The sequence below is a fragment of the Scyliorhinus canicula genome, chromosome 9 (genome assembly GCF_902713615.1).
Source record: "Scyliorhinus canicula chromosome 9, sScyCan1.1, whole genome shotgun sequence".
Taxonomy (NCBI): domain Eukaryota; kingdom Metazoa; phylum Chordata; class Chondrichthyes; order Carcharhiniformes; family Scyliorhinidae; genus Scyliorhinus; species Scyliorhinus canicula.
The window spans coordinates 44,061,865-44,087,665 of record NC_052154.1 but is presented as its reverse complement, the minus strand read 5'-3'; the positions used below and the strand labels follow the sequence as shown (position 1 = coordinate 44,087,665).

Below are 25,801 nucleotides of genomic sequence, written 5' to 3'. Positions count from 1 at the left end.
GATTTTTACCCAGTGTCCGGAATTCATCAACGCATAGCAGCCGAGCGCACAGTGGGAGATCAGGGAGGGTAACTTATAACCTGAACTTTAAATGTAGAAATGGCAAGCCTGTGATTATCTATAGACAGCTGTCTGCCATTGCAGTAGAATCTTATTGAGATTGCTATCATGGTTGGTGCTCAGAGTGAAGAATATCAGCCAGCTTCCTCAGCCTCACTCCCATGGCAGTGCAGCACCAATCTTCTCTGGTACAGCGCGAGAGATAATGCTGCTAGCTATCAGGATACTCAGGGAGATTTTGTTCCTGATAAATAGGAGGAAGAGGGTAACCACAAAAAACAAGTAGACAGGGTTAGAGGTGGTTGAGGAGGTCAGCAGAGGATTGTTGGTACAATACCACAAGAGGTACAATGAGCTAATCAGGGCAGGAAAAGTGAGTGACATGGCACATTCAGGTTCAACCCTATCCCAACCTGACCTCCCCCCCCCCCCCCCCCCCCCCCCTCCCACAGCCCTTACTCACCTTTCTTTTCCCACACATCACTGCTCCTCAGATGAACACACCTTACTGGTAGACCCACTCCTCTTTGATGAGGAACCTCTCAACATCCATGTGACTAGCCATGACCGACAGTCATCTTAATCTTATTGCAGTGTCATACACATCCCTCACAGTGACTCACTACAAATGCTGTCCATCCGTCCTTTCAAAATATTCTCACACTCACAGATTTCACAGTGGAATAGAATACAGAAGGCAAGAGAGAGGTAGAAGCTGGGTGTTGAACCTCAAATCATCTCCGGCAGCTATGGGGGAGGAAGCCATGGAGGTTAGGCCATAAGACCATAAGACATAGGAGCAGACTTAAGTCATTCGGCTCATCGAGACCACTCCGCCATTCAATCATGGCTGATATGTTTCTTACCCCCATACTCCTACCTTCTCCCCAAAACTCCTACTCCCCTTATTAATCAAGAACTTATCTATCTCTGTCCTAAAGACACTCAGTGATTTGGCCTCCACAGCCCTCTCCGGCAAAGAGTTCCACAGATTCACCACCCTTTGGCTGAAGAAATTCCTTCTCATCTCGGTTTTAAAGGATTGACCCTTCAGTCTGAGGCTATGGCCTCGGGTTCTAGTTTTTCCTACTCATGGAAACATCCTCTCGACATCCACTCTATCTAGGCCTCTCTGTATCCTGTAAGTTTCAATAAGATTCCCCCTCATCCTTCCAAAGTCCAACGAGTACAGACCCAGAGTTCTCAACCACTCCTCATATGACAAGCTCTTCATTCCAGGGATCATTCTTATGGACCTCCTCTGGACCTTTTCCAAGACCAACACATCCTTACTTAGATATGGGGCCCAAAACTGCTACAATACTCCAAATGGGATCTGAGCAGAGCATTATACAGCCTCAGAAGTACATCCCAGCTCTTGTATTTTAGCCCACTCAACGTGAATGCCATCATTGTGTTTGCCTTCCTAACTGCCGACTGAACCTGCACATTAACCTTAAGAGAATCTTGAACTAGGACTCATAAGTCCCTTTGTGCTTCTGATTTCTGAAGCATTTCCCCATTTAGAAAATAGTTTATGCCTCCATTCTTCCTACCAAAGTGCCAAACCTCACACTTTTCGACATCGTATTCGATCTGCCACTTCTTTGCCCACTCTTCGAGTCTGTCCAAGTCCTTCTGCAGCCCCCCTGCTTCCTCAATACTACCTGTCCCTCTGCATTTCTTTTTATCATCTGCAAACTTAGCAGCAGTGCCCTCAGTTCCTTCTTCCAGATCATTAATGTATATTGTGAAAAGTTGTGGTCCCAGCACCGACCCTTGAGGCACACCACTATTTACTGACTGCCGTCCTGAAAAATACAACTTTATCCCCATCCGCTGCCTTCTGCCAGTCAGCCAATGCTCCATCCATGCCAGGATCTTATCCTTAACACCATGGGCTCTTATTTAATAGCCTCCTATATGTCACCTTGTCAAAGGCATTCTGGAATTCTAAATAGATCACGTCCACTGGTTCTCCTCTATCTAACTTCTTTTTTACCTCCTCAAAGAACTCTATAAAATTTGTCAGGCATGACCTCCGCTTGACGAAGACATGCTGACTCAGTCTTATTTTATCGTGCACTTCCAAGTACTCCGCATTCTCATCTTTAATAATGGACTCAAAAATCTTACCAATGACCAAAGTCAGGCTACCGGCCTATAATTTCCTGTCTTCTGCCTCCCTCCCATCTTAAAAAATTAGCCACTTCCCAGTCCTCTGGGACCCTTCCTTACTCCAGTGATTCCTGAAGGATCACCAATAATGCCTCCACAATCTCCTCAGCTATCTCCTTTAGAACCGTGGGATGTACTCCATCCAGTCCAGGTGATTTATCTACCTTCAGACATTTCAGTTTCCCCAGAACGTTCTCCTTAATGATGGCCACTATGCTCACCTCTACCCCCTGGTTCTCCTGAAGTTCTGTTATCCCACTGGTGTTTTCCACCGTGAAGGCTAATGCACAGTAACTGTTCAGTTGCTCTGCCAATTCTTTGTTTCCTATTAATTCATTTCCAGTATCATTTTCCAGTGATCCAATGTCTATTCTTGCCTCTCATCTTTTATATATTAGTTGGGTTCCTTCATGGTGGTCATTGGAGATGGAGAGATGGCTCTTCCAGCTATGAACATCTGCATGATGAAGACGTGGAACCTTCTCACCTTGTCAGTTCTAATTCATGTCTTCCATCTACCACAGGGCCAACAAGCATCCCTCAGGAGGTTCCCTTGCACCCTGCTGAGATAGAGCCTCACATGCTGTCTTCTCTTCTGGCAGCCAGGTTTGTTCATACAAAGGTGCAATTTGGCAATCTATGCGAGGCCTCCAAAGGCTCCAAAACCTGGAGCACATTGGTCACAAACATCTGAGTATTTAGAGCAGGAAAACGAATAGCCTGCCTCTAACTCTGCTGAAGTCAGAGGGGTAGAATCATATAGGAATACTAAGAAAAGGAAGACAAATGATTTGTAGTTGCACAATGGTATTACATTTGTTGTTTAACTTTCTGTATAGCTGTCACTTTTTTTTGTTGTTTTTTTCCAATTAAGTGGCAATTTTGCGTGGTCAATCCACCTATCCGGCACATCTTTTGGGTTGTGAGGATGAAACCCATCCAGACACAAGGAAAATATGCAAACTCCACAGGGACAGTGATCGAACCCAGGTCCTTGGCACTGTGATGGAGCAGTGCTAACCACTGCACCACCATGCCGTTCCTACTGTCGCATTGCTTTTTAAAATAAATTTAAAGTACCCAATTCATTTTTTCCAATTAAGGGGCACTTTTGCGTGGCCAATCCACCGACCCTTCACATCTTTGGGTTGTGGGGGCAAAACCCACGCAAACAAAGGGAGAACGTGCAAACTCCACACAGTCAGTGGGACCTCAGCGCTGTGAGGTAGAAGTGCTAACCATTGCACCACCATCTGTCATATTTCTGACTAATTGTTATGCACCATAATATTTATTTCACTACTCCATTGTTCCATCTGTTTTGCCTGCTGCCTGTTAAGTGGCCTTGTGAAGAATGGTGGGACAAGAGTAAAAAGCAAGACTGGGTGTTTACAAGAGAGATTCATTGTTTATTGTGGGACTGACCTGACTGCCTTGTGTTGGGGGCTGGGTAAGTGGAGAACAATGGGTTCAAGTTTTGCGAGCCATGTGATTGCACTGCCTGTTTAGATGTGACATGCTGAATGAGGCTGCCCTTGGCATCCCTGGCAGCTGTGTGTACAGCAACTAGTACCCTCATCACATCCTCCGCCTGTTACTCCTCCGTTGAAGTAATTAATCAATTTTTCCTGCTGGGGCTCTCGTCCTGCTGGACCATGTTGCGCAAGTGCATCAGATCACTACCATTCTGTAAAGGCTGACCACGGCGCGCTGAAAGGCTCCAGGCTCCTCAGTAATATCCTCAACATCACAATTGTTTGCTCACTTATAATCGTGATGCTCGTGTGGCTTCTGTTGTACCTTTTCCTGCATGTCAGCAATAGGACTCCTCACAGGTTTCACCAGCTTCATCTTCAGAGGTTAGTCCTTGTCTCCAAGCAGCCATCTGCAGGCTCAAGGTGTGAACATCCGCAGGAGACTTGACTGGCACAGGGTGAACTCAACATTTTTAAATGAGGTTGGACTGACATTTACATCATGCATTATATATCCCATCACTACCGCCTCGGTAATGCTGGATATAATTTACACGTGTAAAAAACATATTTCCAGTATTGCTTGGTAATTGGGAGGGTCAAACTGCATAATTGGCAACAGCACAACCTTAAAGAGTAAGTTAAAATGCCACTTCCTTAGTGGAGCTATGGTATGTTTGCAGTTGGACAGACTGCCTGGGGATTTAAGATGCTACCAGATATCACAGCAACAATTAATGCCTATTCCTTTCCCCCTTCCTCCCAACTCCTCAAATGATGCTCTCTCAAGTATAGATCAAGCAACACCAAAAATATTTATAATTGTCTGACACCAGAGAGTCCACTAAGATTAGTGCCAACTCGGGATAGTACGGTGGTGCAGTTGTTAGCACAGCTGCCTCATGGCGCCGAGGTCCCAGGTTCGATTCCAGCTCTGGGTCACAGTCCGTGTGGAGTTTGCACATTCTCCTCCTGTTTGCATGTGTTCCGCCTCCACAACCCAAAGATGTGCAGGGTAGGTTGATTGGCCATGCTAAATTGCCCCTTAATTGGAAAAAATGAATTGGATACTCTAAATTTAAAAAAAAAAGATTGGTGCCAACTCCTTTAGGGGCACAAAAATCCTCCTGTGCTGAAATTACACCGGAAATCATGCTGCGGAAGAAAGTCTGAGCTTGGCAGAGCTCTCATTCCCAGTCACTTACTCACGTCTTTTTGCTTCTCCATTATCTTCAAAGGTTTTCCAGGCAGGGCCTTGCAAGGTGAATGGAATGTAAAAGTAAGAAAGTTTTATTGCAACTGTAAAGGCCTTTGGTGAGACAACATCTGGAATACAGTTTTCATCCCCTTGTTTGAAAAAGGTTGTAATTACGTTAGAAGCAGCTTCGAGAATGTTCACTGGATTCAATCCTGGGTTGAGGGGCTTATCTTATGAAGAAAGGTTGAACAGGTCGGGCCCATATCTGTTGGAGTTTAGAAGAATGAGAGGTGATCTTACTGAAATGGAGAGAATCCTGAGAGGATTTGATCGGGTGGATACCAGGAGGATGTTCCAACTTGTGGGAGAATCCAGGAGCGGAGTTTTCCGGCCGTTCGCTGGCGGCGGGATTCACTGGTCCTGCCAACAGCGCATCCCTGCACGCGGGTTTCCCGGTGGCATGGGATCGCTTCAATAAGAATCCCCATTGACAGCGGCAGGAGAAGGGAATCGTGGTGCCAGCGAATGACGCTCTGCCTCCCACTGCTGAGAAACATGACCGGAGGGAAGCCAGAAAATCCCACTCCAGAACAACAAACCTTAGGGCGTGATTCTCTGGCATTGTTACGCTGTCTCTCAAGCATGACGAGGCCAGTGATTAGTAGGAGGCCAAAAACGAGATCCGCGGCAGGTGCCAATTTGCGATGCAACCGGCCCATTCCTGTAGGCAAAATTGGGATCTTGCCGTAGTATGATGAGAAACCAATTATTACCACTTAAGCCCCATTTCCATACAATTAACAAGAGCCACTCCATATCCAACGGCCTCCCATCATTCAGTGGCCTCCCCAGCAAGTGGTCACGCTGGTGCCAATTAGCAGTAATTTTGTAAAACGTGAACCTGGCAGAAGGGCTTCTGTGGGAAGCCGAGGAGGTGAGTAGCCATCTTTGCTTGCAGGCAAAGAGCCCGGGGTGCTGGGCTTGCCACCCCAGTGCTCGGTTCGAAGTGGGGGACCTTTGGCTGGAGGTAGGGGACCCTCCACAGGGGTGGGTCACAATGGGCGTTGGGGGGTGCGTGGGGGGGGCAACCAGTGGGCAACCACTCGTGGCACCAACATGTCAACATCTGGATCATGTATGTCCATTCTGGGGGCAGCCCTTGCCCCTGCCTGTCTACCCCAATGACCACCCATAACCCCCAACGACTGCTGAGCCTCTGGCTGCGTGGCTGAAAGATATTGCTAAAGGGAATTGGCAGTCGTGGTTATGTGAGCACTGCATCCCAATCACAGCCTGATGCCTGGACACTGTGCCTGAACACTGCAGGAAGCAACACCACACACACATCTGAACACCCAGGGATTGGACGCAGCTCCAGGGACATGCCCATGGCCGGAGGTTGGGTGAGCGCCACGTGGTGGGGGGGGGGGGGATGCCTAGAGAGATAGGCAAAGGGTCCGGGGGACAGCCCCGGGAGACGGGAGACATCATAATGGTTGTACGAAAAGTTGTTTAATGCGTTGTACAAACCCCACTCCCGATGGTGCCACCCCCAAAACCCCCACTTCTCCTCTCCACCTCCTACCTATCCCCCCACCACCTCCCCCATACCCCGGTGCCCTCAGTGATCCTCAACGTGCTTGGTTCTCCGAGCACTACCACTATGTCTTGGTTTTTCCACAGGATGCACATCAGAGGTGGAGGCAGCCAGCTGCTTACCTCGACCTGTAGCCTTCGATGCCCCTGGCGGGTATCCTCTGGGGGATCTGGGGCCAGAGAACCCCGGCTCATTTGTCAGCGGCACACGCAGAGCCATGCCGCCCTGTCCCATGTGCTGACTTTGAGATGCAGCCTCATCAGACGGCTGGAATGTGGGAAAGCTGCTGGTACGGGTCCAGCTTGGCATCCAGCGATCCCTCCTCCCGATTGGTGCCCATAAGTCCCTGGGGTTCACTTTGGATGGACAGGCACCTGGTTTGAGCCCCAGCTGCCCCTGCATCACCTCTGCCAGCCCTGGCGGTTCCCCATGGTCTGCACCACAGTGCCGACACCCTCAGCGATTCTCCTCAGTGGCTGGACCACGCTCTGCAATGCCTCAGCCATACCCACCTGCAACTGGGACAAGCTCTGCAGCGTCTTGGCCATGTCCATCTGAGAGGGGACTGAACCTCATCAAGGCCGGCCTAGTACGAGGTGACATCCCCCAGTGAGTCGGACATTCTGCTGAGACCTACAGTCATGGCCGTCACCGACTGCGCGATGCCTTGGACACCTTCACTCATGGTGCCGACGTCATGTACCATGCTCTCCACTGCGGTTGCCACCCTTGCAGTGTTGGCCTTGGTGCCACTCATTGCCGGCACCATCTCCTGCCCCCATAGCCTCTGGGACACCTCCAAGTGGCTATGGATCTGCTGGAGTGATGCTGACATCTCCCTCTGAATGTCCAGGTTGATCCCTATCGTCTCCAACCGCTCCGGGTACCTCTGCACCACAGGCTCAGCATCAGGCTTGGACACAGCTGGGTCCTGGGGTTCCTGTCTCCACCTCATGCGTATCACCAGCAGTGTGGTGCTCACCAGATTGTGCCCCAGAAATCTGTTCACTAATATGTCCCACCGAGGTGTGTGTATCTGCGCTGGTGGAAGGTGGGGATGACAGCTGTGATGCGACTATGCCGGCATCCTCGAAGCTCTCCTCCAAGATGTTCTCCTCGGAGTCAGGAGAGGGTACCACCCGGGATGGGCCAGCGATGTCGGCTGGAGGATCTGCGGGAAAATGGAGATGTGGTTAGTGAGAGGGATGGGTCAGCCAGTAAGGCAATCACTATTCACGGTTGAAAGGTCCTACAAGTGGAGCCAGTGATTCCTCACCTCTCCAGCATCCACCAGCCTCCACATGGCTGACCGGTCTGTCCTTGGTCACCCCAGCCACCTCCAGGGGCCCGCTCCTCGAAGGAGCTGAGGATTCTTATGTCCGGCACCGCTCCATAAGTCTGGGCCCTCTCCCGACGATTATGGGAGAACCTTTCCTGAGGATACACAGAGAGGGCATCGTTAGCCACTCGAGTGGTTCACAATGGTGGGAGAGGGGTGTGAAGAAGGGGTTGGGGTGGAGCTTGAGGGAGGTGGGGGGGTGAAGGGTTGGGGTTCACATATGGAGTTGGGGGGTGGATGCTCCCTTCGTTGGGGGGGAGGTGAGGGGGGGCAGTGGTGTCTACTCACTCATGCTGCCCGGTGTAGGTTATTGATCTTCTTATGGCACTGAAGACCAATCCTCCTGGCCTCACTTGCTGAGCTCACCTCATCCCAGGCAGCACTGGCTGCCTTGTGGCTGACTCTCTGGGACCCTCGGGGGTACAGGACATCCCTCCTGGTCTCCACACTGTCTAGCAGCCTCCCCAGGTCAGCATCTCAGAATCTTGGGGCCGGTCTCTTGGGTGCCACTGTTGCAAGCTGGCTGGGGTTGGCTGAACAAGTGCAGCTTAAGAGCTGCTCAACCTTGTTAGCACGAGGCTAACGAGCGCGGTCCCGACAAATCAGCTGGCATGTCTTCATTTGTGACGAGAATCCCGAGGGGCTTTGTTAAGTGGCCCAATTAATGTTGAATTGCGTCGCCGACTTCACTCGGCCGAGGGCCGGGAAGCTCGCGGCAATTCCCGCTTGCTACCACTCTTTGACATTTTTCCATAGAATTGCTCCCAGAATTTAAAAATCAGAGGTCTATCGCTTAAGGCAGAGAAGATATGTTTCTTTCTCACAAAGGGCCTTCCTCAGAAGGCAGTGGAGAATGGATCATTGAATTTATTCAAGGCAGAGTGAGGCAGATTTGTATCGACAAGAGAGTAAAGGGTTATGGGAGCAGATGGCAAAGTGGAGTTCAGACCACAATCAGATCAACCTGGATTTTATTGAATGCCGGAGCAGCTTCGATGGAACAGTTTACTCCTGTTCCTGAGTCATATGTTTCTATGAATAAAATGGCATTTTCAGATTAGTGATTCACCCACTTTACACCAATATTTTACATTCCTTGGTAACGTTTCTGAACTTTCCTTTACTTATCATTTGCAGCTTAAGCAGTGTCAATGAATGAATGTTATAGATGTATCATGGAAGACCTACTGGACGCAAGTATCCTAGAGAAAGGGAACTGTAGTGACATGTATGGCCGACTGGTAGATAGGGACGACACCGTACTGGACGCAACAAGAAGGAAATGGGAGGACGACCTGGGGATGGAGATAGGGTGGGGACTCTGGAGCGAAGCACTGCATAGGGTCAACTCCACCTCCACGTGCGCAAGGCTCAGCCTGACGCAACTAAAAGTGGTACATAGAGCCCACTTAACGAGAAACCGTATGAGTAGGTTCTTCCCGGAGGTGGAGGACAGATGTGAGCGGTGCCAAAGAGGCCCGGCCAACAACGCCCACATGTTCTGGTCTTGCCCCAGACTTGTGGAGTACTGGACAGCCTTCTTCGAGGCTATGTCCAAAGTGGTGGGGGTGAGGGTGGAGCCATGCCCGATAGTGGCGGTCTTCGGGGTTTCAGACCAGCCAGATCTATTCCTGGGGAGGAGGGCGGACGCCCTTGCCTTTGCCTCCCTGATCACCCGCCGTAGAATCCTGTTTGGCTGGCGGTCAGCAGCACCGCCCAGAGCTGCAGACTGGCTGTCCGACCTCTCGGATTCTCTCCAAATGGAGAAAATCAAATTCGCCATCCGAGGGTCGGACGACGGCTTCCACAGAACGTGGGAGCCATTCATGCAATTGTTCCGGGACCTGTTTGTGGCCAACGTACAAGAGGAAGAATAGTCGGGGGAAGGTAGCCGGCGGGGAGGGGGGGGGGGGGGGCTACGGGCTCATTACAGGGGTTTGATGGCTAGCTAAGGCCCAAAACCAAACTAAATAAATGCCAATAAACATGTTGGGGAATGTAAAATATGTATGCCGGCAAAGAGGGGGAGGCCACAGTTATTACTACGAAGATGCTCACCTGTAAATATATATGTTAATTTTTGCGTGTTTTTTTTTCACTCTCTAACAATTTGTAATTTGTTCAATATAAAACATGAAAACTGAATAAAAAACATTTATTAAAAAAATAGATGTATCATGATCAGCTATTCGTTCATTCATGCTAATGACATTAAACCAAAACTTTACACTGCTGTCATCTTATGAGTGGACTCTATAGGCGCGATTTAATGGCTGCGTTGCACTTAAGCGAGCACGATGAGGCCGTTAAATAGTGGGAAAGGTGACAAACGAGACCCGTGCCAGGCGCTGATCCATTTGTAATCGAACTGGTCCACTCCCCTTGACGAAATCCGGATCTCGTCTTAGCATGGCAAGAGGCCAATAATCACCACTTAAGGCCTATCTCCATACCATTAACGGAAGCGACCCCTTATCTAACGGCCTCTCATGATCTAACAGTCTCCCCAGCAAGGGGTCACGCTGGCGCCGATTAGTACTCCTTTTTAAAAACTGGCGGAGGAGCTCCTGCGGGGACCCGAGGAGGTGAGTAGCCACCTTCGCTAAAAGGCAATGAGCCTGGGGGCACTGGGTTTGCTGACCCTGTGCTTGGAAGGAGTGGGGGAGCAACCAGGGGGCCAGTGTAGGTCGGGGTGGGGCAAAATGGGGGTGGAGGTCACGGAGCAGGGGGATGGCCGCCCATTGTCTTGGCTGGGGGGTGGTCTAATCGCCCAAAGGTCTGCCATGCCCACCCCTGGATCATGTGTACCCATTCCCAGAGCAACCCCAGCTTCTGTCTCTGTCCCACTGACCACCCATAACTGATCGTGGAGGCTATTGTTTATTGGGTGGCTGTCAAGGTCACTGCGGCACTGAACCTCAGGATCATTCCAGGGCTCGAGCAGGGCCTTGTATCGTAACTCATAAGCTACAGCCCACAAGTGCATCCGTGAGGTCACAGATGCCATGTTTGCCTGGGCAGCTAACTATATAAACTTTGACATGGACCATGCCCACCAAGATGCCCAGACAACAGGATTCTCCTCCATTGATGGAATTCCACAGATCCAGGGGCTAATAGATGGCACGCATGTTGCCTTGCACTCATCGGCTCAACAGGGAGTGCTCTACATCACAGAAAGGGTTTCCACTCCCTGAACACCCAGCTCTTGTGTGGCCACCAGATGAGGATCATGCAGGTGTATGCACACTTCCCGGGGAGTGTGCACTCAGACATCCCTGGCCTCTTCGAGGACCACCCCAGGATGACCGGTTGGCTCTTAGGGTTAAAAGGTCCCCACTTAGGACCTGGCTAATGACGCCAGTATGGAGGCTGGTGACCAATGCAGAGACCTGATACAATGAGGCCCATGAGGCCACCTGGGCTGACATTTCACGGTGCACTGACTGCTCAAAATACGGTTCCGATGCCTCGACCGCTCTCCTAGTGCTCTCCTATACACCTCTCAGAGGGTTGCCCACATTGTGGTGCTCTCTGTACCCAGCAGCGGGGCGGCGTGCTGGAGGTGGAGAGGGAGGAAAATGTGGCCCCCTCCGAGGAGGATCAGGACAAGGAGGCGCCGGACCAGGAGGGGCTGAAGGACAAGCCCAGGGAGGACCCACGGGACCAGCCAGAGGATGGAGGACAAGTAGCAGCGGCAAGGGTCCGGCAAGCCCAGAGGGTCAGGGAGGCCCTCATCCTCGCCCGTGTCACATAGGACGTGGCCTCATCTGTCACTGGGAAGGATGGTTCAGTCTGTCTGGCATCAACAACTAATGTTTGACAGGTCACCTGGGTGGCTGCCAGTGGATCCTCACTCTGCGACATGCGCTGACCTTCACGTTGGTGACAGATTTGTCTTCCATCACTCCCAGCACCTCTAGGGCCCATTCCTGATAGGGAGTGAGGACTCTGATGACCGGCACCCCTCGCCGATCTGGGCCCTTTCCCATAGGTTGTGGGCCAACTTCTCCTGTGGTGACATCGTTAGCCATACACATGGTTACTTGTGTGGGTGGGGAGAATGTGGGAGGGGGTTTGGAGGGATGGGCCATATGGGGGAAGTCTGGAGTATGGGAGGGGAGAGTATGTGGTTGGGGGGGAGCGTCGGGCGTCCGGTGCAAACTCACCCGAGTGGCCCTATGGAGGTCCTCCTGGTCACACTCCCTGAACTGATGGCCACTGCCACTTCCCCCAGGCAGTGGTGGCTGTCCGGTGGCTGACAGTCATGGACCCTCGGGGAACAGGACATCCTATCCGGCCTCCACCACGTCCAACAGTCGGCCCAGGTCGCTGTCACCAAAGCATGAGGCTGGACTCCATGGTGGCCTGGCTGCGAGCGGAGTGGGCTTGGCAGTGCAGAAGCAGTCTTAGCAGGCAGCTGGCGAGTACGCTCCCCAGTAAATCAGCCAGTGAACCATGATTTGCGGCAAGAATCTAATGGGGCCTCATTAATTGGACCAATTAACGTTTTATAGCGGTGACGGTCTTGCCAGGCCAAGTGTCAGGGAGCTCGCAGCATTTCTCACTTGTTACCACATCAGAAACTTTTCCATTAAATCGCTCCCTAATGAAATCGGCCATTTAAGTACCTATGGGTAAAAGAAAAAACATAATTTGAGGTGTTTTATTGCAGTGAGTTTGGATTCTGTTCCAAATTCTTTCGACTACTAATTCTACTAAATTCTGAAATGACACACTGTATTTACTGCCTGTTTTCTGTTCCAGGTAATAAGGAACATCAACACATATGCCAGAACAAAGACCATTGCTCAGGGCTTTCTAGATATAGCCCTATTTACTGCAAACGCATCACAGATGAAACATCTCCTCCAACAAGGCCCAGGAATCCAGTTTTACTATTTCCTATTTGTTCTGTTGGTGTGTATATGAAAAACTCTATTATATAATGCTGTTGATGTGGCTTTAGGGCCCACTGTTTAGGATCCATTGAATGTGGTGGTACAAATATTGAAGAAAATCACTTTATTCCTGCAAACTATGAATTTTACATTATGTCATCGTAAACCACATTGGTGGTCATATAATGGCTATTGGTAAGGCAAAGTCATAATTCCTAAACCCATCACAGCAAATTGTCAAATTGAATTTAGTAAAATCCTACCATTTGTGGGATCAAACCAAAAAAGGGATCGTCGGAGCTGCTGGATTGTTGTATTCTTCAGGGCAGGAAATAAGTACCCTTACCTGTTCTGATCTACCTGGTGTCAGTCCTGTGCTATAGGCCCAACTCTTAATCCCCACTGGATTGCCGGGGAATTTCAGTCAATGAAAAAAAACAACTACAATGGCATTTATGATTGGGTAATCAATGCAACCTTGGCAGTATCACCCACATCATCAGACAAATTTTTTAAAACACTTGAGTTGGTTCTATTTGCCACGCCTCAGTTACAGTAAAGAATCAGTGGTTGGCCTTTGTTTATTGAGAGGTTTGAAGTAGTAGGGAGTTCAGTTATTCAATTTTTGTTGAACAACCTTTTTAAAATGAATTAAATTGTCAAATAAGACAATCCATTCCCTCTCAAGCTGTTTATTTGGGAGAAATGTGTAGACAGAAAAACACATTCTATTCTAAAACAGAACAATGGTATATTTAAAAATGCTTCAAGGGCATTGTGCTAAATTAAAGTGTGTTTCAATGTTAAACCATTGTTATATCTGGTGTGATGAATGTTAAATGATATAATGGGTTTTCGACATTGTCACACACTGCTGTACATGTTTTATCCAATGTTAATATTTGTTGCTTTTGCAGTGCATCTCCATCACACTTCAGTTGATTGTTGCAGCCCTGTTAATTTATAAAGGATCAAAGAACATAGAATGTGATGATCCCGAGCGCAGGCTCAGTGACAGGTATATTGATTCTTACCATATATGTGCAGCTTGTTCTTTGAAGATTTATCTCATCTTTCACTTGGTAGCCCATATATTCAGATTTAACTTAAAGCAGACAAGAAAGTTCTCACGTAATACAAATGTCAGTAGAATAGCTGAATAAGAAGGTGGGGCAAAATTAGAGGACGGATGTTTCAATGCAATTCCCACAAAATCAACCAAACCAATACAAAAGATCACGGAATCTGAAGGAAAAAGTTATGTTTCTGCATTTTTTGCACTGGTTTTAAAAATATTGCACTGGAGCATAGCCCTCCCCACAGAACTAGCCATGTCACAGATAGAAGTAATGAGCACGATACGCTTTCGCTAATTGTGCCAATTTGCACGCTTTTAAGGCGGGTATCATATTAAACTGCAATTTTAAGCCCAGGGCACTAATAGATGTCTTTTAAATGTTTTCAAACATCAAAATAACTTAATTTATACATAGACTGGCTACTGTACACCAATGAAACTGGTAAGTGGTTTGTATAGTTCTTTTTAAAGGCACTTTCAGTTATTTAAGATCTAGTTACTCACACCAGGTGCTGTGCTAAACTTATTTTTTGTGATAAATCTTTTTCATCCACATCATAGAGTTATCACTCTGAAATACACCAAGGAATACTTTAGATGCAAGAAAAATAAAACAATTACATCATTACATTTGAGAAAGCTGCCCATTTGCGCTGCATTTTATGATGAAGTTAAGTTTGTGATTTTGACATGCAAAAGGGTCTGAACAGCAACTTGAACTGTAACTTAGTTTTGGAAAACAAGTGCAATTTTCAATGCAATTTGTGCCGTTTGCCAATTTTGCCAAAAGTGAAAACACTGGGCCATGATTCTTCTCTGGCAGGATTCACACATTTTCTTCATAGTTCCACTAGCTAAAGGATTCAGGATTAATTTATCTAAAGCTATTCCAAATTCGAAGAAAAGATAAACTTACACTTGGGCACTTTTTGTGTAAATTATCATTAGAACACTCAACTAATTTACCAAGTAATGAAAATGTTCCCATTTGTAGAGCAAATTCACAATGCTTCATTTCAATCCACATTTTACAAAACTGAGGGCATTCTTTCAAATGTGTGATATCATTCAGTTTTTTTTAAATTTCCAATACAAGGTTTAATTTACCATGGGGAGGCAGTAGTGTAATGGTGTAATCCAGAGATCCAGGGTAATAATGCTCTGACCTGTGTTCGATTTCCACCATGGCAGATGGTAAAATTTGAATTCAACAAATATCTGAAATTAAAAGTCTAATGATGACCATGAAAATGTTGTTGATTGTCATTAAAAAAAACATCTGGTTCACTAATGTTCTCTAGGGAAGGAAATCTGTTGTCCTGACCTGGTCTGGCCTATATATGGCTCCAGATCCACAACAATGTGGTTGACTCTTAAATGCCCTCAGGAATGGACAACAAATGCTGGCCCACGACACTCACATCCCATGAATGAAAAGAAATTATTGATGAAATGCTATCCAAAATGGTCAGATTACTTTCCACTAAGTATATATGAAGGTTGGTAGCATTCTCTTAAGCAGAAGCTATGATGCTTAACAGAAAACTTTGGCCACAAAAGTAGAATGAAAATATCATTCATTTTTATCTTCTTTGCTCTTAGTTTGATATCGCAGCAAAGTTTAAGCAGTTTATTCATATAATAGAACCATAGAATTCCTATAATTCAGAAGGAGGCCATTCGGCCCATCAAGTCTGCACCAACCCTCTTAAAGAGCACCCTACCCCATCCCCATAAGCCCATTAGTCCATCTAAACTGCACATCCCTGGATACTAAGGGGCAATTTATCATGGCCAATCCACCTAACCTGCGCATCTTTGGATTGTGGGAGGAAACAGGAGCACTCAAAGGAAAACCACGCAGACACGGGAATAATGTACAAACTCCATACAATTACCCAAGGCCTGAATTGAACCCAGATCCCTGCCGCTGTGAGGCAACAGTGCTAATCACTGTGCCACTGTGCCGCCATCCCATCCTCAAAGACAGACTATTCCTAAAAGACCAACTGAACAAGAAAATATTTCCATATGTGACCTGTCCTCATAACTCATAGGAAATCAAATCTTTTGTGTGTAATATATTTTGCTAAGATTTGGTCCATGCTGCATGTTCCACGTTTTTGCATTGGAGAGTTATGTTAGAACTGGAGTAAAGGAATAAGTTTATTAATTCGGAGAGGTTTGAACAAAGATTGGCATTGCTTATGTGATCTCTGTTCAATGCACAATGACCTCAAGTGAGATTTTGGAAAAGCTGCTTATGATCGTAAACTCTCTCCCGGAGCAGAAAAAGACATCAGCCAAGAAACTGCATCCCCCTAGGACAAAACTCAATCTGTGAGTCTGGGTCTGTGAGGAGTAGTTGCCTAAAGGTAAGAAGTAGGGTTTTGTGCAGCCAGAAAGAATCACTGCTAATGACCCAGAAGGGAAACTGTATGGGAATTTGAAGTGCAAGTGCCTGGGTTCAGAAGTGCATAATCGCAGTGAATGGCAGCCTGGAGTAGGAAGATAACCTTTCTGGTTATGTGGAATGTGGTCATCTGGATCAGAAAGAAAATCTATGTGAAAAACAGCAGAAAAACTACTTAAATCAAGGAGAGAAATTTGTGACAGGGAGCTATGTCTGCCAGGGATGAGAAAAATAAATTATGAGGTTGCTAAAAGCAGAAACATAAATGTATCCACTTAAAGAGAGCCAGTTCTGAGTAGCTGCTGTTTTCAATGGAGAATGTTTAATAGTCAGAGCTGGGCCATGCTTAGAACCAATGTGCTTCACAATTATTGCACAGCATGTGTGCTTGTTATGTTAATCCTTACCTATTGTCAATATTTCATATTTGTTACCATGAGAGTAAGGCTGGTTTTATTATGTTTTGTAGTTGTTTTCAAGGAATGGATACAACATCAAGTCTAAAAAATCAATGGCCCCAACATAGGGGTGGCAAGGTAGCACAGTGGTTAGCACTGTTACTCACAGCGCCAGGGTTCGATTCCTGCTTGGGTCACTGTCTGTGCAGAGTTTGCACGTTTTCCCTGTGTCTGCGTGAGTTTCCTCCGGGTAAACCGGTTTCCTCCCACAAGTCCCGAACGATGCGCTTGTTAGGTGAATTGGACATTCTGAATTCTCCCTCTGTGTACCCGAACAGGCGCCAGAGTGTGTCGACGAGGGGATTTTCACAGTAACTTCATTGCAGTGCTAATGTAAGCCTACTTGTGTCAATAATAAAGCTTATTATTATCTTCTATGCCGAAGTTTGGGAGCTGTTGATGTTGAGATTGTAGCAGGTGTTGATGTTGGGGGGGAGGGTGAGGGGCGAGGGGGAGTGGGTGGGAGGGGGGGGGGGGGGGGGAGTCAGGAAACCTAACTCTAATTTAAAAAAAATAATTTATGTGATGTGGGCCTTGCTGGCTAGGCCAGCATTTGTTGCCCATCCTTAACTGTCCTTAAGAAGATGGTGGTGAGCCACCTTCTTGGATTTCTGCATTCCACGTGGCATAGGTGCACCTACAGTGCTGATAGGAGCTCCAAGATTTTGACCCAGAGACAGTGACGGAAAGGTGATATATTTCCAAATGAGAATGTTAAGTGACTTGGAGGGGAACTTCCAGGTGATGGTGTTCCCATGTATCTAATGCCCTTGTCCTTCTAGATGGTAGCGGTTATGGATTTGCAAGGTGCTTCTAAGGAACCTTGGGTGAGTCCCTGCAGTGCATCTTGTAGATAGTACGCATCCTGCCAGTGTGTCAGTGGTGGGAGGATTGAATGGTTGTGGATGAAATGCCAATCAAGTGACCTGCTTTATCCTCAATCATGTTGAGCTTCTTCAGTGTTGTTAGAGCTGCACTCATCCAGGCAAGTGGGGGATGTTTCATCGCACTCCTGAATTGTGCCTTGTAAACGTTGGGGGCTTTGGGGGGTCAGGAGGTGAGTTACTTGTCACAGAGTTCCTAGGTCCTGACCTGCTCTTGTAGCCAAAGTTTTTATTTGGCTAGTCCAGTTCAGTTTCTGGTGATCACCAGATACTCAGAGATTAGGTGTGGATAGGGTTCAGTGCAAGATCAGGATGGTGGTGGAAGCTGGGATAGCAATGATGGGAATTGGAGGGGATCATGGAAGTGGCAAAGCTGGTTGAGACAGCTCCTCCTGGCCTGCAAGTAGGACTCTGAGCTGATGGAACCAGCTCGTCACTTCCTTTTACCTGCCTGTTTTCCCAAGGCCCAGGAAACCCAACTAACATAAGTTAAAAAGGGAAATCCTATTTTAATGAAGGCATGTCACTTCTTTAATAGATTTCAGTGAGTGAACCTGAGAGCCTGTGTTAAAATAGCCATTAAAATCAGCGTCCCATGGGTTTGAAGCAGTTGGATTCCTGTTTCAGGCTTCATCATTTTAACTTCCCATCCAATTCATTTTTAAAAAAACATCCAATAATTTTTGATATCACTGAATGTATTAGTTGTGTGTTTAAAAAGTCTGAATTAGGACTGCTCAACAACAGCTCCCACTGAAAATTCAGAGGCAAAAGTGTGATACAACACAAATGAGTTGACAGACAATCGTCGATATTTGATAATCACCACGACCCACAAAAAGAAGAATTTTGTCAAAATTTAGTGTTTGTTTTTTTGTTCATTTCTTTTGAAACCTCTGTGATCTAAAGTAATTAAGAATTGAACAGTTATTTAAAATATGCTTCTGCATGTTGCATAATTGTAGATCTTATTTGGACTTTATGGAATTTATTGAAAGGTCTTCAGGCGTGAAATGTGTTCTTATTTTTTTTTTCGATGAATACTTTTCTGCAATAAAGCTCTGTCAGAATTGACCCCTAGATAGCTGGACAATTGATAGAACTGTAATGGCAGTGCAGGAACACTTTTATACTGCAACATCTCAACAAAATAAAGGGTCAGCAACTTTTGCCACTGTCACCAGAAAAATTACCTCTAAAGCCAAAGTCACTGTTAAAATCTCTGGGGTGTGAGGAAAATGTACCTGACTGAAACTGAAATTAACTTTCAACGGCTCCATCAGGGTGGGAAGGCAGAATCATTATTCAGGAGAAACAGAGGTGATAGAAAGATTTTTTTTTAAAGCTAAAAGAAAAGAAAACCCCTGAGTTTGATGTTGGATGTGTTTTGTGGAATGATAGAAACTGTGGGTGCACCGACACTACGTGGACTGCAGCGCTACAAGAAGGCAGCTCACCACAACCTTCTCGGGGCAATTCGGGGTGGGCAATAAATGCCGGCCAGCCAGCGATGCCCACATCCCGTGAGTTCTTTGACAGCAGCTCATGTTTGCTGCTACATCAATAGCAATGTATTTGCCATTAACAAAAGACTTAAGTCACTGTCTAAGTGACTCAAGTTACGCTGAGTCAAGTAGCATAAAAAAGATTGCAAGTTAACTATAATTTCCGAACACCATTGCCCAGTTAACTTCAACTGTAGGCTTTGAAAATGAGGAATGTCTAAATTTAAGGCACATTAAAATGTTAAATTAAAATGTCACTTACTGAGAGATAGCACAGTGCATTCTACCAATAATTGTGTTCACTATAATCTCTGAGGCATTGAAATCATGCTGTGCAGTATTAGTAACTCTGACATCAATGTGTATGTGTGAAAATGCCTCTGTTCACTGCATTAGCAACCATCCAATTAAAATAAAAAAAGTTATTAATACTGCATCCAGCATTCTAAACCTCAAGAATTGTTTTTGTTGGGTTTCCATATTGTACTGGCTTTATTTTAATTCTGGTACAAAGCTGGGTTTGCAAATGTTAACATGTGTCACATTTTAAATGTTGAACATGCAGCTTTTGTAACTAAATATGCAAAATCAAGTGCAACTATTATCAATTATCGAATTTTATTTGATCTGTGTGGTGCCTATTTTATTGCTCTTATCGCTGATCCAAAAAAGCAACTATTACCAAACAACCTGCATATTGTTGGGTATAATTTCAGCGTATCATCATTCCATAATTACTGTTTTCAGACAGCTTAGCAACTGAGAGCAAGGCAAGGCCAGATGGGCAATATCACAGTGCTATTCCCGGTCCCAAGGCTGCACTGTAGCACAGTGGTTAGCACAGTTGCTTCACAGCTCCGGGGTCCCAGGTTCGATTCCCGGCTTGGGTCACTGCCTGCGCGGAGTCTGCACGTTCTCCCCGTTTCTGCGTGGGTTTCCTCCGGGTGCTCCGGTTTCCTCCCACAGTACAAAGATCTGCAGGTTAGGTGGATTGGCCATGCTAAATTTCCCTTTGTGTCCAAAAAGGTTAGGTGGGGTTACTGGGTTACGGGGCTAGGTTGGATGTGTGGGCATGGGTGGGGTACGCTTTCCAGAGGCCGGTGCAGACTTGATGGGTCGAATGGCCTCTTTCTGCACTGTACATTGTATGATTCTATGATACACACTGGTCAGAGATAACTGAAACCTTTCAAACTTTTAGGCAAGATGCTGAATGGAGCCCCCAAAAATGTAAAGCAAGAAAACAAAAATCGATGAGAGTTGGATTACGAGCATTATAAAAATGCCTTAGATGAATTTCCAACTCCATCATCAATCACTACCAAACACCTGCTCCATACAAGCGTAACCTTAAGTTCAGCAGTAATGAGTGTTGACAATGAAACGTAGTGTGTATTATATCACCACATCATTACAATATGTAAGAGGACATGTTGAGTGTTCGACTGAAATAATGTGAAACTTTGGATTAGTGAGAATGTGAACAATTACAGATTGATGCTCGATCAATAACTCCAGAAGCGAGATTGGATGACAATTGAAGGCTTTATTGGACTAGATGTTTCCCCCAGCAGCGCAGGTACAGAGTGCAGCTGCTAGGGAGACACAGGCTCTTATTCTCCGCCTTACTGGGCAGAACCAGCAGGCAGGCTTCACCAATTATATTGCTGTCTCAGGTACCTCCACACCAATGGTCTTACAGCATCAACCTGGGTACCGTAATACCCCTAATACCGACTACCACATTCACCCCCTGTTAAAAAAGTCCGGCGGGGGTGGTGGTCACGCGTTATACAGTGGTAGAGGTTGAGGTTATGGTGGTACCCGGCATACGTTAGTACAGTATTTTGCCTCGTTACATGTCGCAACTATTGGCAGTATCTATTTACATTCAAAAATAAGCAATTAGTCGATCGGGGGCCCTGGTCATCCTCTGCGATCGTCGCAGTTTCGGCGGTGATGCAGGCGCCGGCTCGGGCATCCGTGGCTCCGGCAGGGTGGCTTCAGCTTCTTCGGCAGCTTCATCACCCCTTGATGGGACCGGTGGGAGGACCGATCCACCTGGGAAGGGGACGGCTGTGGGGTGCACCGGTGGGAGGGAGGGTGGGGTTGGTGGTGGGGGTGTGGGTGGGGATCCAACAGGCGCCAGGTCCTGTAGGGAGACCGTATCCTGTCGGCCATCGGGGTATGCCACGTAGGCATATTTGGGGTTACCGTGAAGGAGGTGGACCCTCTCGACTAATAGATCCGACTTGTGCATCCGCACGTGTTTGCGGAGCAGGATGGCTCCAGGAGCTGCCAGCCAGGTTGGGAGCGAGGTCCCGGAGGAGGACTTCCTGGGGAAGACGAGGAGACGTTTGTGAGGTATTGGGTTGGTCGTGGTACACAGCAGTGATCGGATGGAGTGGAGAGCATCCGGAAGGACCTCCTGCCAGCGGGAGATGGAGAATCCTGGACCATAGGGCCAGTAGGACGGTCTTCCAGTCCGTTCCATTCTCCCTCTCTACCTGTCCATTTCCCCAGGGGTTGTAACTGGTGGTCCTGCTCGAGGCAATGCCCATGCTGAGCAGGAATTGATGCAGTTCGTCGCTCATAAACGAGGACTCCCTATTGCTGTGTATGTAGGTGGGGAAACCGAACAGTGTAATAATACTGTGGAGGGCTTTTATGACGGTGGCTGCGGTCATGTCGGGGCAGAGGATGGCGAATGGGAACCGGGAGTACTCGTCAATCACGTTCAGGAAGTACGTGTTGCGGTCGGTGGAGGGGAGGGGCCCTTTGAAGTCCATACTGAGGCGTTCAAAGGGACGGGAAGCCTTTATCAGGTGCGCTTTCTCTGGCCTGTAGAAGTGCGGCTTGCACTCCGCGCAGATTTGGCAGTTCCTGGTGGCGGTCCTGACCTCCTCTATGGAGTAGGGCAGGTTGCGGGTCTTGATGGAATGGAAGAATCGAGTGACCCCCAGGTGGCAGAGGTCCTCGTGGAGGGCCCGGAGTCGATCCACTTGTGCGTTGGCACATGTGCCGTGGGATAGAGCATCAGGAGGCTTGTTTAACTTCCCGGGACGATACAAGATCTCATAGTTGTTGGTGGAGAGCTCGATCCTCCTCCGTAAGATCTTATCATTTGTTATCTTGCCCGCTGTGCATTAACGAACATGAAACCAACCGACCGTCGATCAGTGAGGAGAGTGAATCTCCTGCCGGCCAGGTAATGCCTCCAGTGCCGCACAGCTTCTACTATGGCCCGGGACTCCTTTTCAACTGAAGAATGGCGAATTTCTGAAGCGTGGAGGGTGCGTGAGAAGAAGGCCACGGGTCTGCCCACTTGGTTGAGGGTGGCCACCAGAGCTACATTGGAACGTCGCTCCTGACTTAAGGGAAGGGATTCATCGATTGCGTGCATCGTGGCCTTTGTGATGTCTACTTTGATGCGGCTGAAGGCCTGGCGGGCCTCTGCCGACAGGGGAAAAACCGTGGACAGGATTAGTGGGTGGGCCTTGTCCGCATAATTGGGGTCCCACTGGACATAATGTGAAAAAAATCCCAGGCAGCGTTTCAGGGCCTTGGAAAAATGTGGGAGGGGAAACTCCATGAAGGGATGCATGCGTTTGGGATCTGGTCCTCTAACTCCATCATGCTCCACGTAGCCGAGGATGGCTAGACGGTCGGTGATGAATACGCATTTGTCCTTGTTGTAGGTTAGATTAAGGATTTTTGCGGTATGGAGGAATTTTCAGAGGTTGGTGTCGTGGTCCTGCTGGTCGTGGCCGCAGATGGTGACGTTATCAAGGTACGGAAACGTGGCCCGCAAATCGTACAGGTCAACCATTCGGTCCATCTCCCATTGGAAGACCGAGACTCCATTTGTGACACCGAAGGGAACCCTTAGGAAGTGATAGAGCTGCCCATCTGCTTTGAATGCAGTGTATTTGCAGTCGCTCAGGCGGATGGGGAGCTGGTGGTAGGCGGATTTTAGATCCACCATGGAAAAGACCTTGTATTGTGCAATCTGATTGACCAGATCAGATATGCGGGGGCGAGCGTGCACGTCAAGCTACGTATACCTGTTGATGGTCTGACTATAATCGATGACCATCCTATGCTTCTCCCCGGTCTTTACAACCTACTTGAGCTCTCCAGGGACTGTTGCTAGCCTCAATGATACCTTCCTCAGTAACTGCTGGACTTCCGACCTAATGAAGGTCCGGTCCTGGGCACTGTACCGTCTGCTCCTGGTGGCGACGGGTTTGCAATCCGGGGTGAGGTTCGCAAAAAGGAAAGGCGGATCGACCTTGAGGGTTGAAGGCTGCAGACAGTGAGGGGGGAGTTTCGGGCTGCCGAATTTAAAAGTTAAACTCTGGAGGTTACATTGGAAATCTAACCCTAGGAGCATGGCAGCGCAAAGGTGAGGGAGGAAGTAGAGGCGGAATTTTTTTAATTCCTAGGTATGCTGCTAGGGAGACACAGGCTCTTATACTCCTCCTTACTGGGCGGAACCAGCAGGCAGGCTTCACCAATTATATTACTGTCTCAGGTAACTCCCACACCAATGGTCTTACAGTATCAACCTGAGTACCGTAATACCCCTAATACCGACTACCACACAGATCACCTGGTGTTTCCTGTCTACAGTATACCTTGCAGACAGCAAAATAAAATGTGCAGGGTAATTGGCTTTTGAACCAAGTTTAGATCTTACACTTTTTCGAAAGAATGTTGAAGTGTGTCTCAAGAAGAAAATTACCTCTCGTAACCAGCATGTTATTTCATGCCAGCATGTTCCATGAATTCTGTTCAAAAATGAGAGAGACAGGAAGAGAGGGAGAGAGAGATAGTCCAGTTCACATAGCAGCTCGTTCATTTTGGCAAAACCTTTGTAAGATTTTTGATATCACTGTCTTTGCGTAATAATTATTTTATCACCACGATAGATTTGTACTGTGATTTTCAGCGAAATGGATACCAAACTATATCTCCCAGCTTTTTACTGCTTTGTATTTGGACATGTAAATCTTTTAACTGTGGTCTCAGCACAAAGCTACTATTTCACTCCAGGGTGTTTGTAAAACAATTGCTGTGTTAATGGAGCCTAGAATGAGAAATCTTGCAAGTGGATGCACTAGATATCCTTTGAATTGTGTGGGAAATTAAATTATTTATTAAATGAAGCTGATAGAGGTTCTGCCAATTTGAATTAGATGCAGAAGATAGACCTGATTTAATATTTTTAGTGATGCCACTGAACTGTTTTTATGCTCGATGCATGAACAAATATAACAGTACGTGCTTAATCACATTAAGTAATGCCATTATGTATTGATTTATTTATTGTTGTGACATTGCTGGGGTTTTGCGGCTGACTAGTTTTGAGGGTTGGGAACATTTTAATTAGACATATTAGAGAAGAACTTTGTGTATTATTTGCAGTAAAATTATAAGATTTGTAAAGATATTTTTGCAAGGTCACTGCACAGGTAGCTTCCTCCATTGTGGATTTGCAAATTCTACTTGCGTTCTGATTAAAACATTATCAACAGCGTACTTTGAGCATCTAGTAGCAATATCAGACAATTCCTAAGCATTCTCAGGATGAGTACAGCAATTGAGAGACGTTATTCCTGCCCTTCCTCCCATTCCATGTTAAGTATATTAAGAGTGGGGGGTACGGTAGTACAGTGCTTAATATTGCTGCCTCACAGCACTGAGGATTGGATTGGATTTGTTTATTGTCTCATGTACCGAGGTACAGTGAAAAGTATTTTTCTGCGTGCAGCTTAAACAGAACATTTAGGGCATGAAAAGAAAAGAACATATGTAATAGGGCAACATAAGGTGCATAATGTAGATATCTAGACACTGCCATCAGGTGCGGCATACAGGAATGTAGTATTAATCAGATAAGTCCATTAGAGCGTTGTTTAGGAATCTGGTAACAGCGGGAAAGAAGCTGTCTTATATCTGTTTGTGCGTGTTCTCAGATTTTTGTATCTCCTGCCGATGGATCAGGTTCGATCCCCGTCCCGAGTCACTGTCTGTGTGGAGTTTTCACATTCTCCCTGTGTCTGCGTGGGTCTCATTCTCACAATCCAAAAGATGTGCAGCGTAGGTAGATTAGCCATGCTAAATTTCCCCTAATTGGAAAAACTAAAACAAAAGATGTGTTCTGAGAAAAGTTGTCAAAGAGGCCTGCCCTTGGATCGTCATGGACCTTGGGGCTGGTAATGGTCCATAGGCAGGCAAAACGCCACATTTGCTGATGCCCCTTGTCCTGGGCTGCCAGCCATCAGTGATCTGGAAAATTAGGTGGGTGGTTACACTCTCTTGCCTCAACCACATGCCTTTGACAGGCCTGCATCTATCGAAGACACGGAACAAACTCTATCCTTGAAAATCCAAAGGCAACATCAAATGATAGAGACTCGGTGATAACCTATTCTGCCACTTTCTCCTGAACTGCACTAAATGTTTTCCAGTGACATGAGTTAAGAAAATCACCGTTATGAACCCCAGCTACTCCTCTCCACCAATGTCCCCATACCCCCAAAAGCCCAGTTTCATTCCACAGCAGATTGAACCTTTTCAGCTCGTTATTCTAACAGTCTCTCTCAGTGAGGCTGTTAATTTAATGGGGATTTGTTTTCCCAAACTGTTTTGTTGTGTATCCAACATTCACAGAGCTATGGATTGGAGTTCAGAAGAATGAGAGGGAATCTCA

The 25,801-nt window shown here is 47.0% G+C and overlaps 1 protein-coding gene across 2 annotated transcripts in view; it reads left to right on the top strand.

Annotated features, from left to right (window-relative positions):
- LOC119970971 (ninjurin-2-like) overlaps positions 1–25,801 on the top strand; it is a 70,109-nt gene that overhangs the window by 42,762 nt on the left and 1,546 nt on the right. Inside the window, exons 3-5 of one of the 2 annotated variants that reach the window (XM_038806082.1) lie at positions 12,615–12,767; positions 13,666–13,766; positions 16,117–16,444. In XM_038806082.1, the coding sequence (XP_038662010.1) occupies positions 12,615–12,767; positions 13,666–13,766; positions 16,117–16,276 (414 nt within the window). In that variant the 3' untranslated portion in view covers positions 16,277–16,444. Of the gene's footprint in view, positions 1–12,614; positions 12,768–13,665; positions 13,767–16,116; positions 16,445–25,801 lie in introns of those variants that run through there. The other variant, XM_038806080.1, reaches the window with a different exon arrangement.